Source organism: Piliocolobus tephrosceles, chromosome 1 (genome assembly GCF_002776525.5).
Source record: "Piliocolobus tephrosceles isolate RC106 chromosome 1, ASM277652v3, whole genome shotgun sequence".
In the NCBI taxonomy this organism is placed as follows: Eukaryota; Metazoa; Chordata; class Mammalia; order Primates; family Cercopithecidae; genus Piliocolobus; species Piliocolobus tephrosceles.
This window is the reverse complement of record NC_045434.1, coordinates 26,279,640-26,294,908: the sequence shown is the minus strand read 5'-3', so window position 1 is coordinate 26,294,908 and position 15,269 is coordinate 26,279,640. Positions and strand designations below refer to the sequence as shown.

General features: G+C 39.2%; 1 protein-coding gene across 4 annotated transcripts in view; it reads left to right on the top strand.

The window, feature by feature from the left end:
• Window positions 1-15,269, top strand: part of SELP (selectin P) — a 42,106-nt gene that overhangs the window by 25,327 nt on the left and 1,510 nt on the right. For 3 of the 4 annotated variants that reach the window (XM_023207121.2, XM_023207118.2, XM_023207122.2), the window contains 7 exons: window positions 1,559-1,744; window positions 7,894-8,079; window positions 8,985-9,194; window positions 10,233-10,418; window positions 11,385-11,504; window positions 13,609-13,639; window positions 14,853-14,908. In XM_023207121.2, the coding sequence (XP_023062889.2) occupies window positions 1,559-1,744; window positions 7,894-8,079; window positions 8,985-9,194; window positions 10,233-10,418; window positions 11,385-11,504; window positions 13,609-13,639; window positions 14,853-14,907 (974 nt within the window). In that variant the 3' untranslated portion in view covers window position 14,908. The remainder of the gene's footprint in view (window positions 1-1,558; window positions 1,745-7,893; window positions 8,080-8,984; window positions 9,195-10,232; window positions 10,419-11,384; window positions 11,505-13,608; window positions 13,640-14,852; window positions 14,909-15,269) is intronic. The other variant, XM_023207120.3, reaches the window with a different exon arrangement.

The following is a 15,269-nucleotide window of genomic DNA, read 5'->3' as shown; positions in this document are numbered from 1 at the left end:
CCACCCCTCCACATCTACCCCTGCTGTCAGAAGGCAAAGCCACAAAAAGCTGGAAATGGGCTCTGTGGTACCAGCATCCTCACCCACACCCTTTCCCCCATAAGTCCTTGCACTTTATAGGCTTGTCGAGTTGTGTCCTCTCCAGCCCCACATACACGCTTACTACAGAAATACTTTTCAAGTAGAAGAAAAGAACCAGATCTTTGGACAAGTTGATCAGATTGAAAGGAATGTAGCTGGAGAGGGGAAGGAATGAAGGGAAGAGAAAGGTATGGAAAGTGTTCTTGAAACCTCATGCTGTTTAAGTTTGTGGCTGAAAAATGACCCTAGGACAGCCATGCCCCAACTGTCTCTGGTATAAAGCCATACACTGCTCAACCAGGTCAAATAACGAGCGACGGAGAAATACCCTAAGGCATGTGTTCACTTAGTCTTCACTTTTTAATGTCAACACATTAACACATTGAATCTAGGCTTTATTGTTTCAATCACTGGCAGAGGAACATCTTGACAGCTATTCACATTTGCACATGTACCTGTACCCCTGAACCTAAAATGAAAGTTAAAAGAAAAAAAAAAAATTCATACAGTGTTTTCATTGTTGATTCTAGTAAAAATCCTGGGAGCTATGTAACGTTATCTTCCCATCTTAAAGGTGAAGCTATTGAGGTTCAGAGAGGTTGAGTGACTTACCAAAAGTCACAGAGCATGACCTCCAATCCAAGCACATCCTCTAGCACCTCAAACTCTATGTGCATAAACTTTGACAAAGAACTATGAGACCTAATTTAACTGTTTGTAAGTGAATAAGTAGAGTTATTTGTGGCTGGCCACTGTAGGACAAGACTATTGGGAAGAAGTGGAAATTGGCACTTACAAAAAGCCAGTCACATTGTATATGTCCATGATTATATGTCCATGATTTTTTCTTTTATTTTAAATGTAATTTTTGTATCTGATTTAATTAACGTTTTTAATGAAGGATTGCTACCAGCAAGGATTATCCTTTTTCCCATTTAGAAGATAAAGCAACTGAGGCTCAGAAAGGTTATTGTATAGTAATAGATTGCTAGTAGTAACAGAGCTAAAATTTGGACCCAGATTCCACCACTTAGTTGGGAAAGGGGAAGAAAGTATTTTCCTCCATTTCTGTGTTTCCAATCACTTGTCATTGTTTTCTGGAAAGGTCATTAGGGGTGTTTCTGAAGAAGGTATCAAGGGAGCAACCACTTCCACTCCTGTCTAGAAGCAACCAAAATGAGTTGCACCACTATCTTCCCAAACAGAGCACCAGCTTCCTTTAAAAATCACCTCTAAAGCTATCTGTGATTGAGCACTTCAGGATGTCAATCAATCAACTGTAAGCTGCGGCCATTTTACACCTTCACAACATCTAACTGGTGATAAAGCATCATGAAATTCAAACAATCACTTTTAGCCAACTACCATTGTTGTATATTAATCACAGACACACACGCACACACTCAGAGTTACAGAGTTCAGGTTGCTGAATTATAAAATGAATCTCTTCTTTTCTCCTCTGCCATGCCCATGATAGCCATTCCCTGCACACCTTTGCTAAGCCCTCAGAATGGAACAATGACCTGTGTCCAACCTCTTGGAAGTTCCAGTTATAAATCCACCTGTCACTTCATCTGTGATGAGGGATTTTCTTTGTCTGGACCAGAAAGATTGGATTGCACTCGATCGGGACGCTGGACAGACTCCCCACCAATGTGTGAAGGTAGGCTGTGGACCTGTCCTTTCTTACGGCTTTTCAGATGACATCAGAGAATGGAGAATCATCAGGGGTTTATATAAAAGTGTTCTTGAGCTGAAGCAAACAACACTCTCCACAATAATGGTAATCTAGATAAAAAAGTTCTCCCTCTCTTAAATATTTTAATAGCTTTAGTTAAATATTGCACAGTTTCAAGAACATCCTGGCCAACATGGTGAAACCCTGTTTCCACTAAAAATACAAAAATTAGCTGGGTGTGGTGGTGCGTGCCTATAGTCCCAGCTACTCGGGAGGCTGAGGCAGGAGAATCGCTTGAACCCGGAAGGTGGAGGTTGCAGTGAGCTGAGATTGCGCCACTGCACTCCAGCCTGGTGACAGAGCGAGTCCAGCCTGGTGACAGAGCGAGATTCCGTCTCAAAAAAAAAAAAAAAAAAAAAATTGCACACTTTCAGGACGTGCTTTCATGTCATTATAGCATTTCTGTTTACCACAACTCTAATATGAGGAAAGGCAGTATCATCTCATTTTATAGGTAAGGAAGAGACACAGGGTTAAAGAGGTTAAATAACTCATCCAAGGTCACACTGTTAGTAAGTGAAAAGGCTCAGCATTATGTCACTGAAAGTTTTACTTCCTTACAGAGTCTTCTTCAGCTACATTCTTCATTTCTTCATTCCTACACTCACCTTCAACTGAGCACTACTAAATCCCAGCCGCAGACCTTATTCAGGGATGGGTGAGATTTAACCCTAGCATAATTATGTGTGCACTTCCCTCCTCTCTCCACTTCTATATTGAATATAAGCTTCTTGAAGGCAGGAGCTGTGCCTTCTTCATCTTTATACCCCCTGCAGCAGCTAGGCAGAATAATAATGGGTGTGTGTGAAAAATATCTGTTGAACTGAAGCTGATCATTTACCAGTAAAATTTACTCAAATACAAGCTTTGGTAATTTAGTGGAATTCTCAAAGGCAGGGGCCAGATCTTATCTGTCTTTAATTCCCCTGAGACATCTGGCTGGCAAAGTATCTAGTATATTTTATGTTCTAAAATAGAAGTGCACTGAATTAATTAATTCATAGCTCCTGTTTAGTTGCAAAAGGTACTATTGCTCTAATGTATTGTTCAGTGTAGAGTTAGTAATAATGAGACCAGCAATAATTGCTAATAATTATTGCTTCATGTACTACCACCTATTTCGTAAGCATCATCACATTCAATCCACACAAACAACCCTTAAGTTGGTTATTACTATGCCCATTTTAAAGGTGAAGAAACTGAGACTTTGAGAGGTTAAGTAGGTGGCAAAGGTCTTAAAGCTAGAAGTATGGAGACAGGATGCAAACCCAGGCCTAGTCTGATTATAGGGCTAGTGTTTTGACCACTGACCTACGCTATCACCCAGGGGCAGAGCTTCTGAACCCGGGGTAAGTCACTTGTGAATTTACTCTTTTCCACTCCAGAGATTGCAGCTATAACGGCTGAATGAACTTTAGAAATGGCAGTGCCTGGTGATCAGATGAGAGAATATGTTGGTAGAAATCTATTAGTGTCACGTGAAAACAGCTAAAATATTATTTATTCCTTCCTGTGGAATGAGCACTAGATTAATTTCCAAAGACTTGTATTGCTTTCTCTCCAAGTCATGTGCCATTAGGAAAGTCTTGTCCCACCCTTAAGCTCCTGTTTTCTCAATTCCAAAAGGAGAGGAGTGGAGAAGACCATCTTTGAGCTTCCTGGCCAAGAATTCTGTAGGGTGAAAGACATAAAATGCTACCATCTGCTGTCAAAAAGATATACTACAAGTTCCCTTATTCCTGAACATTCATGGAGGATAGCATTTGGACTTATGCTTTTTCACTTATTCATTTATTCCTCACTCTCTTATTCATTTATTCCATTGACATTTGCCATAAGTTCTATTTTCCCACATTTTAAAGCTAGAGAATATATTTAAAAACCTTTAAAAATCTCATTCACATTTTAAATCACATATGCAACCAACACGGCTGCTAAATCTATAATCGCTAAAGCCCTTGCTTCCCCTCACTCCTTTCCAGCCCCTTTTCTCTGCAGGAGGAGGCATTTGCCTCCCACCTTGCGGGCCCGGTTCCTACTCGCTGTCAAGACCCAACCCTGACCATGAACAGCAGCTTTAACCCAGTATGGCCCTCGGAATTATCAATCTTGATAATTGATCCTGATCTTGAGCCCTGGTTTTTGCACTTGTGTTTCTACTTCATTCTCCAAATTTATGCTCTAAATTTAGGCAAATGGTTCCTCTTATTTTCCTATATGCCTGAACCCATTAATTTTTAACCCTCAACACTGTCCCCTAGAACCCCAATTTTCACAGAGTGTTTTGCAGAGTTCTAGGATACATCAGACCGACTCAGGGGCCTCCAAGTAAGCAGAGGCAGTGTGGCAGGTGGAGTTCTCAAGCTGTCTCTTCAGAGTGCAATGTGAGATTTCATTTTGGGGGACGGCTCTATAGAGAGTTCCACTTTAGTTAGAACGTCAGTTCCCTGGACCCTCTGGGATGTGGCCTCTGCCTAGTCGTTCCTTAGTATCTGCAGGGGGAATTGGTTCCAGGACCCCCTGCAGATACCAGAATCCTCAGATGCTCAAGTCACTTATATAAAATGGCATAATATTTGCATGCAACCTACATATATTCTCCTTTATACTTTTAAATCATCTCTAGATTACTTATAATACCCGACACAAAGCCTACACATCACTTCTTATGCATGGATTCAACATACTCAGCACATGGCAAATCCAAGTTTTGCTTTGTGGAACTTTATAGAATTTATCTTTTTCTGAATGTTTTTGATACACGATGAGTTGAATCCATAAATGCAAAACCCTTGGATCCAGAGGGTCAATTATTTTTCAGCCTTGCCTCTGCCTTTGCCCTTCAGGACCTGAAGTCCTTTTCATGAGCCTAAGCAGTGCTTGAGGTTCTTGTACCAACTTTGATGATGCCACCTGCATGACGGATTGCTTGTACACAGTTTCTGTGGCCCTCCTGTCCCTGCCTGTCAGACCACTTTCATGATACAGACTGCTGAATTCCTAATCCCTTCACACTGTCTGTCATGGACCCTCTGGTGACCATGTTTGGCTGTTGAACTCCTAATGTCTGTTTTCACTGTGTGTGTGTTGGGGGGGGGGTCCTGGTCCCAAGGCCCAACCTCAACTCTGCACTTCTGCCTTGTGCCTGCTTACTCATGTCCTAAAATATGGTGAACCGGTGCCCCCTCAAACTCTGGCCCAGCTGACATCTCCATTTTTTCTTCATTCCCCCAACATTTCTCTGACTCCATGGGGCTTCCTAGTTTTCTTTCTTTCTTTCTTTTTTTTTTTTTTTTTTTTTGAGACGGAGTCTCGCTCTGTTGCCCAGGCTGGAATGCAGTGGCCGGATCTCAGCTCACTGCAAGCTCCGCCTCCCGGGTTTACGCCATTCTCCTGCCTCAACCTCCCGAGTAGCTGGGACTACAGGCGCCCGCCACCTCGCCCGGCTAGTTTTTTGTATTTTTTAGTAGAGATGGGGTTTCACTGTGTTAGCCAGGATGGTCTGGATCTCCTGACCTCGTGATCCGCCCGTCTCAGCCCCTAGTTTTATTTCTAAAGTTTGAGTTTACAATATTCAACTCAGTTACATTTATTATTTATACTATATCTTCTTTCCAGAAAATTATTGAGAAAACTCTATCAAACTCAAGAAAAATGATATAATGAAAGGAAATACAGAATTTACTAAATCTATTAGAAATAATATAAATCAATATGTATATGAATTCAGATACAATCATGTATACCTACTTGATGGACTATAGGAAAACACCAGTGAATACCCATATGTAATAGAACTGCCTTGGTAATCAGTGAAAATCGAGCATTAAGCATGCAATAAATGCAGCCCTTATCTGTTTTCTATTTTTGTAATTACTCAGGAGTATTTTTTTGCCAAAGTTTTAGAGTAGGCTCAAGAATATGACCACTTCTCAAAGTTATGTACAAAGGTCATTCCTGGTTATAACTCTTTTCCTCTGCATCTGCACTAATCTCCATTCCAGTAGCATCCTTGATAACTCCACAAATGTCATTCATCCCATGTTTGGTGAGTGCCCACCATAAGCCGGATCTGGGTTAGGCTTCCATGTAACTCATCTAGGCTGCCCCTCAAACAGGCAAAACTGCTTCTTTACATGATCCAGAGCCAAATTCTTAGTATGTAAGGGTCAAGGTTAATTTTTACCTAAGAGGGTTCAGAGACTTTTATAAATACAAAAGTCTGGATATGTAACCTTGGCTGAGCATGACTGACAAGACTGAAACCAAAGCACTATCACCTAAATGAATTTAATGCTGTAGTAATTCTCATTTTATACTAGGGCTCCCTTCAGTGAATTTTTAAAAACAGTAATTTCTCTTGTTTCTTTTCAAACCAGGTAGGAATACCTTTTAGAGTGCATTTAAATTAAATTGTATTCATTACTGTATTCATTCATTTCATAAGTACTTGTAGAACCCCTCCTGTGTGTCAGGACCTGTTCTCTGGGATACAGTGTTTCAAGGACTGACAAGGTCCCTGCTTTCCTGCAGCTGACATTATACATATTCTTCAGTTTAAAGTTGTAATTCTGGGAGATTATGAGAAAACTATTTTTTTGAAAATGTTCACAGATGACTTCATGTCTAGGACTTACATCAATAGACATGTTTCAAAAATGTTTAGTAAATTGACTTGACGTGTCAGATATAAAGTTGTTAATTACTCAACGATTTGAGAGTACTGAACTGAAATTCACTATGTTACTTTGGCTATTTGAATGGATTCATGCAATAAGAATCCATAATCCTTCAATGAAAAGTACATGGACCAGTATATAAAAGCCAAATACTGTACATCGGTTTTCCATGAGGGAGCACATAGATCTTGAAGAGGTTTGTAAAAATCAAACTAGCTAAGTAAATGAGCTTATCTGACCAAGGTATTGTTTTCAGAATAGCCTTAGATTTAAAGAAAGAATAGTCACTTCATTTGTCAATAACCCAACATTTACTGATAAATAATAGTCTTATGTTAGAGAATCTAATGGGGAGAAAGGAATAATGCTAAGAAAATATGTAACAGCAATAATTTGTAAAAATACTTTTGGGGGGAAATTGTGAATTAAAATTTAATTTCATTTATTCATTCACTTGGCAAGTGGTTACTGAGCACTGCCTCTTGAGATCCTGGGATGGGAATTATGGAAGACTCAAGGATGAATGATTCCTGGGTTTTAGACACTTCCCATCCAGTAGAAGAGGAAGAGCATGACATGTGACATGGCAGCACATGAGTTCAGACAAAAAGTTGAAGAATTCAGAGGAGAAGAGTTCAGGCTGTGGTGATCAGCAGAGTCTTCAGAGAGGTTACGAGTTAAATCCTGGAGGATTAGTGGGATTTTATCCCATGAAAACGGAAAAATTCTCAGGGGAATGTGAGCCAAGAACCAGGAGCAATAACACACAAAGTCATTTCAGGGAATTCCCAGAAACTAATCTATCTTGACCAGGAGGTTTTGAGCTTTTCTGTGTTATCTGGATGGGTGGTGTTAAAATACAATAATAAAATAAACCAAAAAAAAAAAAAATTTAGCGAGGAGATTCAAATGGAAGAAATAGTTTGAGGCAGAAAGCAATCATTGAAGTTTTAGGTGTGTTGAATTTGAGGAGATGGCATGATGCATGGGAGTAGGTAGTCTCAGGCAAGAGGAAGGACGGAAATGAAATCCTGGATTGCACCCATTCAAATAAGATAGCGGGAGCTGCGGCAGGCTACGAGGTCTCTGAAGCAGAGGGGGTAGAGAAAATAGGGTAACACTGTAAGTTCTTGAGTATTGCTGCCTAAATCTTTGACTTCCTTCCTTGTCTTCATGACTTATACCTATACTCCTCTCTGTAAGCTCACCATCCTCCCACTGCCCTTTGCAACAAATGACCTACAGTATCTGTTGTGGAACGCTGCTGCCTAGCAGAACATCTGGAATATAGGTGCTCAATAAATATCTTTTGAAGATATAAGTGAATGAACTTTGTGTGACACAGAACTTCTGAATAAACTTGGAGATTGTGACACTCTTAATTTGATACTCCAGCCATCAAGTGCCCAGAACTCTTCGCCCCAGAGCAGGGCAGCCTGGATTGTTCTGACACTCATGGAGAATTCAATGTTGGCTCCACCTGCCATTTCTCTTGTAACAAGGGCTTTAAGCTGGAGGGGCCCAATAATGTGGAATGCACAACTTCTGGAAGATGGTCAGCTACTCCACCAGCCTGCAAAGGTAATAATATGTACTTACTGAGACAGTTCTACTTTTGGAAATTTATTCAACAACAACAAAAAATTATCTAGTTCTTATATGTGAACTAGATAATTGTACATATTACCATTATTTGGATTTAGCAAACAGCTGAAGGATTTTATTTTATTTTATTTTTATTTTATTTTTTAGCTGAAGGATTTTAAAACATCTAAGGAGTGACAGGATATTTTTATGTTTGTGAATAAAAGATACATTGATTCTTAAGCAGGAATTTTGTTTCATGGCTTCTTTTTTTGAAAGAGCTTTGTTGAGCGAACTGAATGGTCTCCATTAATTTATTGCCGAGAGAAAGAGAGATAATACTGGGGTAGAGTCACTGGTCCAGTGACTGAATTTTTCAAATTTAGGAATTGAGGTCCAGAAAGGTCAATCATCATCTTCCTGCCACATGGCAAGTTCATGACAAAGCTGGTGGGATCATTCAAACGGAGGACATAGTTGGAGACAGAAAGCAATCATTGCGGTAAATTTCAGCTTTCACATTGACCTTTAGTGAGAGAACAGCACCACTTCCCAATAAAGCAGGGTTGGGCAGGCAGTTGGCCCATGTATATTTGGCTTTCTGCTGAATTTCTTACATTTCTGTACCATTTTTTGCTTCTTTTTAAAATAGCAATAACAATGACTCCCCTAATTTCTTCTCTTGGCCAGGAGAATCATCTCCTCAAGGATGCTTTTTAATAATCTTCCTCATCTGGTTTTCTATATCTGACACTGATAGTTTTCCTTAACTTCCTTAATAGCTCTTGCTAGAACCTCCCTTGTTATGAAGGGAGTGAAAAGCAGTTATTCCAGATTAGCCTTCACTCTTTACACTTCTTTTAATTGGGAGCTCTCTGAATGGAAACATTTTCTCACAACAGGCATAGCATCACTTCCTAGTCCAGGGGTGCAATGCCCAGCCCTCACCACACCTGGGCAGGGAACCATGCACTGTAGGCATCATCCGGGAACTTTTGGTTTTAATACCACTTGTCACTTTGGCTGCAACGCTGGATTCACACTCATAGGAGACAGCATTCTCAGCTGCAGACCTTCAGGACAATGGACAGCAGTAACTCCAACATGCAGAGGTAAGGTGAAAAGCAGAAGGCAGTTCTGATGTTGCCTTCCTGCAAGTACTCAAGCTAGCCATTCTGCCTGTATGTTGAAGTCTCACCCAACCGCAGCCACTACTTCCAAGTGTGATCTCCCCTATGAAATCCACACCAATCCCAATTAAAAGTAATGTGTCACAGGCACATCACTTCTGCCCTTCCTCATGTCACAAGCTAAAGCTAATACGCAAGTACTCAGAGACTTAAAAGAAGAAACATTTGCAGATGTCCAAGATGTGTTAGAAAAACAGGCATATTAAATGTAAAATCTGCTATAGAAATTGATAAATTAAAAGTTGCATATTACATGACCATATAAACATTCCATATTTTCATAATAATTTGAACCTAAATAAAAAGTTAAGCCCTATTTCCTGAAGAGCTATCACCCTACACATAAAGCATTGAAACCTATATTTCTTTCATTTTTGTATCCCCCAAAAAACATAACACAGTGCTTTGCAAATGTCACTACTGATCAATAACATTTATTTGAATTAAATCTAATTTCCTGACCTTTAATTTCCTATTCATAAATTAGAAAGAATAACCTGAAGTTCCCTGAAAATGTAGTTTCAGGAGGATGACAGTTTACTTCTTTCAAACTTCCAGTGTCCAGATATGCTGAACACTTATTAAGTATTTTAATAAACACATACTGACATGCCAGTTGATCACAAATGTAGTAATAACATTTAGACCAATAGTATTTTTAAGAACCAAAATTTTGTAAATAGTATATTTGGAGGCAAGATTTATCAACGCATTAGCAGATATTTATCGGATGCTACTACGTGTCCATCTTTCCATCTTGGTTCTTTGGTTATCACCCTTTGGGAGAATATTTTCATACATGTGCTATTAGAAGAGCTACTGTGAATATTGGAAGTGGCTCATATCCTTTCTGACCTTTTACATTCTGCCTCATTTATTGGCACTGTTAGGTTACAGAATAAACTATAATCTCTTTTGCCTCCAATCCACATGTTGTTTCTCTTCCATTCTTTTCTGCAGCTGTGAAATGCTCAGAACTACATGTTAATAAGCCAATAGTGATGAACTGCTCCAACCTCTGGGGAAACTTCAGTTATGGATCAATCTGCTCTTTCCATTGTCTAGAGGGCCAGTTACTTAATGGCTCAGCACAAACAGCATGCCAGGAGAATGGCCACTGGTCAACTACCATGCCAACCTGCCAAGGTACAATTTTCAAGTGGGTTAAGAAGTCACTTTGATGTGGAGAATAACAAAATCAGTGTTACTTCTGTGTCTTTCTCATAGTGGTCTTGCTTTCCATCACTGGGTTTCCCGCTGCTTAATAAGTTTTTCACAATGAATCAGGCAGAATCTCCTTGCCTTATAGAGTGGTAGAAATTCAATCCAGTGACTGTAGGTAATCACCCCTCCTTTTCAGTGTTCAATTTGTGAAGTGAAACCTTTCACTTCATTATAATATCTGTTTAACAGACCTTGAAGTTTCAAAATGTTTTAAACTGGGAGTTATTTCATGCAGATTTCTAACTTATTATCTCAGAAGACCTTTGCTTACCACTTAACACTAAAAACACCCTAGCAGATCTTCCTTAATTAAGTTCCATCTGTTTGCAAAAACTTATTTGGGCTTGTATTTCAGCCCCCTATTTTTTCCTCTCATGGCTTATCCTGACTACCTTTTGTTACATAACTGAATCTTTGCCAAAAAATTACCCACAGTTTATTTTATTTGCCTAAGCTTATATGTATAGGCTTCTTATGTCTACAATTTATTTTACTGGATCCTTACCTTAATTTTCTTGGAAATTACAGTTTATATTTAAGCCTTAGGAATACAATAAGGCCCCACTTTTATTTTATTTGTCCAAACTTACATGTATAGGCTTCTTGTGTCTACAATTTCTTTTATTGGGTCCTCACCCTGATTCCTTTGGATATTACAGTTTATATTTAAGCCTTAGGAATAAAATAAGGCCCCACTTCCCATTCTGTTGCAGTGGATTTATGAATTCCAGATCTTCTTTCATGTTAGCTTGTCAGCACTGCCAGGACCTTTGGTGATCCTACTTGATCTCACATCTTAGAGTTCTTGGAAACTTTCTGAGAGAGAAAGATTATTCGTTTGCATAATACACTTCTTACATCTTGCATGTGTGTGTGTTTGTTTTGCAGCAGGACCACTGACTATTCAGGAAGCCCTGACTTACTTTGGTGGAGCGGTGGCTTCTACAACAGGTCTGATAATGGGTGGGACGCTCCTGGCTTTGCTAAGAAAGCGTTTCAGACAAAAAGGTAAATAGGAAAGAGTCTTCTCTTTGCTTTTTTCTTTCACATAATTTAGGGTGGGGAAGTAGAACCACAACTTCAGTAGTTCATGTTGGAAAATATTTGCATTAAAAGGAAAAAAAAGCCAGGAAAAGTGATCTTGAGAACTGACAGTCCATTAGAATCACCTAGGGAACTTCATAAAAATATAGATCCTTCTATGGGGAGACTTGGGAATGGCTGCAAAAATCTGAATTTTTCAAAAGCCCTCTCCCAAAATTCAAATGAGGTTACTTTGCAGTTTGGCATTTGGGGCCTCTGGTCTAAGTACCCTAGGCTATCACTAAAACTAATTAGAAAGGTGTTATGCTTCCTTACTTCACTCATTTCTTCACGTAGCAGCCATTTATTCATCATCTCTGTTAGAGTGTGAGACTCATAATGATGGTTTCTGATATTAAGGAAGGAATAATCCAGTAGGGCAGACAGGTGAAATCAATGCTGGTAGTGAAGTGTGGTAAGTGTGTTAGGACACAAATACAACCTAGGTATTATTAGAACGTAGAGTAGGGATGCCTAAACCAGACTGGCAGGTGAGAAAGCCTTTTTCAAGCTTAACTTTGAAGAATGAGTGGCATTTAGCCAAGGGGAAAATGGAAATAGAGTTCCATCAGAGACAATGGCATGTAGAAAGACATGAAAGTGTGAAGTCATTGAGAAGATGGTATGTTTCACAGTTAAGTGCATCTGAATCAAAAGGGGATTATGGAGGAGGCAGAAGATGAAGTTAGGGGCAGAAGAAGCTGCCCTTGTAATGGTGACCTGGTGTGATAAGCAAAGAGATTTGCTTTTTCTCCTAAAAACTTGTAAAGTGTTGACACAGGATTTAAACAGAGAAGACCAAATAGATGAAAACTCTCTGTAAGGGAAACTGTGTTCATCAGAAAAATAACTTTAGTCTAGGAATTAAAGATGGGAACATCCCGTCTCTTAAGGTTTAAAACATCCTTTCTCAATCTTCTCCAGACACTTAGCCTGCGTATAAGTTCATAAAGTTTTGTTTATAACCTAATGGGGCTCTTCTTCATCACTTCTCATAGAAAGTAACTAGAGGCATCAGAGTGACCATTAATGCTCAAATCAAGGTAATTGAAAGTGGCTATGTTAAAAAATCTGAAAGAGTTCTCATTGAATTTCTCTATTGAATACCTATTCTTAACTGCTCAGAGGCAAAACCACGTGTTCCCTACTCTTATTCTTTCTCCATTTACAATGCTACCAAAACATTGAGGCTGTTTTTCCAAATCTTCATATACTCTCTCCTGTGAGTGGCTAAGACGGTAGACAAAGGTCAATACACTGCTTCAATATCAAAGAGATGTACTGAGAGCTACAGTGAATCCCTCCATGCAAAATGTGTGCTTGCTCAACCAAACCCAGAACCCAGAAGGCAGAGGCAAGAGCTCCTAGACCTTAATCTCTATGATCATGTAGGAATCACTCTAATCTTGATGTTTCCCCCAAGTCCTTTCTTTGACTTTGAGACATTTCCAGGGGACCCTGTAACAGTGCAGAAGGACAAATAGCTACCCATGTTCCAATATTTTTAATAATAAATACATTCATTTGTTGGGGATGGGAGCTTTTCTTCCTGGGCTTCTCCCAATTTGATTTTAGGCTTTCAAGTTTTCTATGGCCAAATAAGAGGAAAATGCTGCAGCCATAGCTGAAAATTCAACTATCAGAGTCTGTCATTTGGATAAAAATATGCTTCCTGGGAGGAAAAACATCCACTGTTCTGTTGGTTTGGATTTACGTATGTGATTAGCTTGCCCAGCTGAGGGCTGAGGGCAAGTGACACAAGATGCCCTGAAAAGAAATTGAGTTATGTATATACTGAAAGGAAGGAGGAAGAAAGTGAGAGGACTCTGGAGTTAAATATTGTCAAATGTTCAATTTAGCCTAAAACACTTTCTACCTTTCAGGGAGAGACTGTCCCCAATATTCCCCTTTTAATGAGCCAACCTGAAAATCAGTCTACTGGTTTTCCCCAATAATTTCTATCCTTAATGACCTCTCTTTCATCTTGTTTTTTTAATATCAATCATTCTTGTCTTCTCGTTTATTTTAGATGATGGGAAACGCCCCTTGAATCCTCACAGGTAAGGTAGAAATGTTTTATGATTGAGTAAATTTTGCTAGCTTGACTTTATAATTCACTGTAATATGTCAGAATGATTACGTGCAATGCCTGCTCCTTTTTACAATGTCTTTTAAAATGTCTTCTTTTCTATTCTGAAGTAAAATACACAGATAACAAATATTCTCATTATAACATAAAGTAGAAATAAAACGAAAAGTAATTTATAATAAAAACAAGATGCAAAAACTTAGGCGCTGTGCCAGCAGATGCAGTGAGGTCATCAGAAACATGCACCTTCCAGCAGAATCACTAGGAAAGCATCAGCCACGCAGGTGGACTGATGGGGGAATGTTGTATTAGTGACTCAAAGAGCATTAGAGCTGTGGCCAACACCAATCTAATTTTTCAAAATGGTGAACAACTCTAAAACCTGTGATAATTGTCCCTTGATTCATATGGCAATTACACTTTTTAAAGATGCATAAAATGCTTAATATTTACATGTAAAGCACTTGAGTTCCAGGCTCAGAGATTTTTAACCTGTATGAATATTGAGCAGATATTCCAAAGTTATGTGGGGTGTTGGACAATTCTTTTGTGTCCTGTACCCCCTGCTATTTATAATCTAGCAATAGTTTTCAAAAAGGGACAGTATGCCTCCGAGGGTATTTTTTTGATTTTTGTAATGAACAAGAACTCTACTGACATTGAGTGGGCAGGAGGCAGGGGTGCTAGATATCTTTTAAAGACATTTTCATCCTGGAGGAAATAGAAATCCTTAGATGAACTCTATTGTCATAGATATCCAGCACCCTTGCCCCATACCCACTCAATATCAGTAGAACTCTTGATGGTTATAAAAATCAAAAAAACCCCTAGGGGGCACACTGCCCCCTTTGCAAACTACCGTTAGATTATCAAGTGTTAATGCCAAGAATTTTGTAACTACTTCTTCTCACCTAGAAGAGGTTGCAGCACCTTAGAGGGTATAACAGGTATTCAGTACATAAAGCATTAACAATAACTTAGTGCGGGTACAAAATTCAATGCAAATTACCCAGAGCTGTTAAGTGGGATATCAAATGTTTCTTTGGCCTTTATTTTTCTTTGCTTTCTAAAGCAGAATTCCAGCGGTGGATGGTAATTTATGGTTTCTGAAATACTATGTGTTGGACTGTGTTGTTGACAACTAAGCAGTATATGGTGGTCATCCTTGTGTTTCTGTTTTTTAGCCACCTAGGAACATATGGAGTTTTTACAAATGCTGCATTTGACCCAAGTTCTTAAGGTAACATACCTATAAAGATATTTTTGAAGGAAATAGAACAACAGGGAAAAAGGAAGACTATAAAGCTTAACTTTTCTTTATGTAATCATGTATTAAGTTTTAAGTATGTATTAAATTTTCAGGCATGAAGGAAATTGTGTTGGCAGTAGGACACAGGTATGAAATAGAGTTCACATAAGGATTTACATTTCCTCCAGGACAGAAATGTCCTAACAAGACATAAATTATTGGCCAGGCGCGGTGGCTCAAGCCCGTAATCCCAGCACTTTGGGAGGCCGAGACGGGCGGATCACGAGGTCAGCAGATCGAGACCATCCTGGCTAACACGGTGAAACCCTGTCTCTACTAAAAAATACAAAAA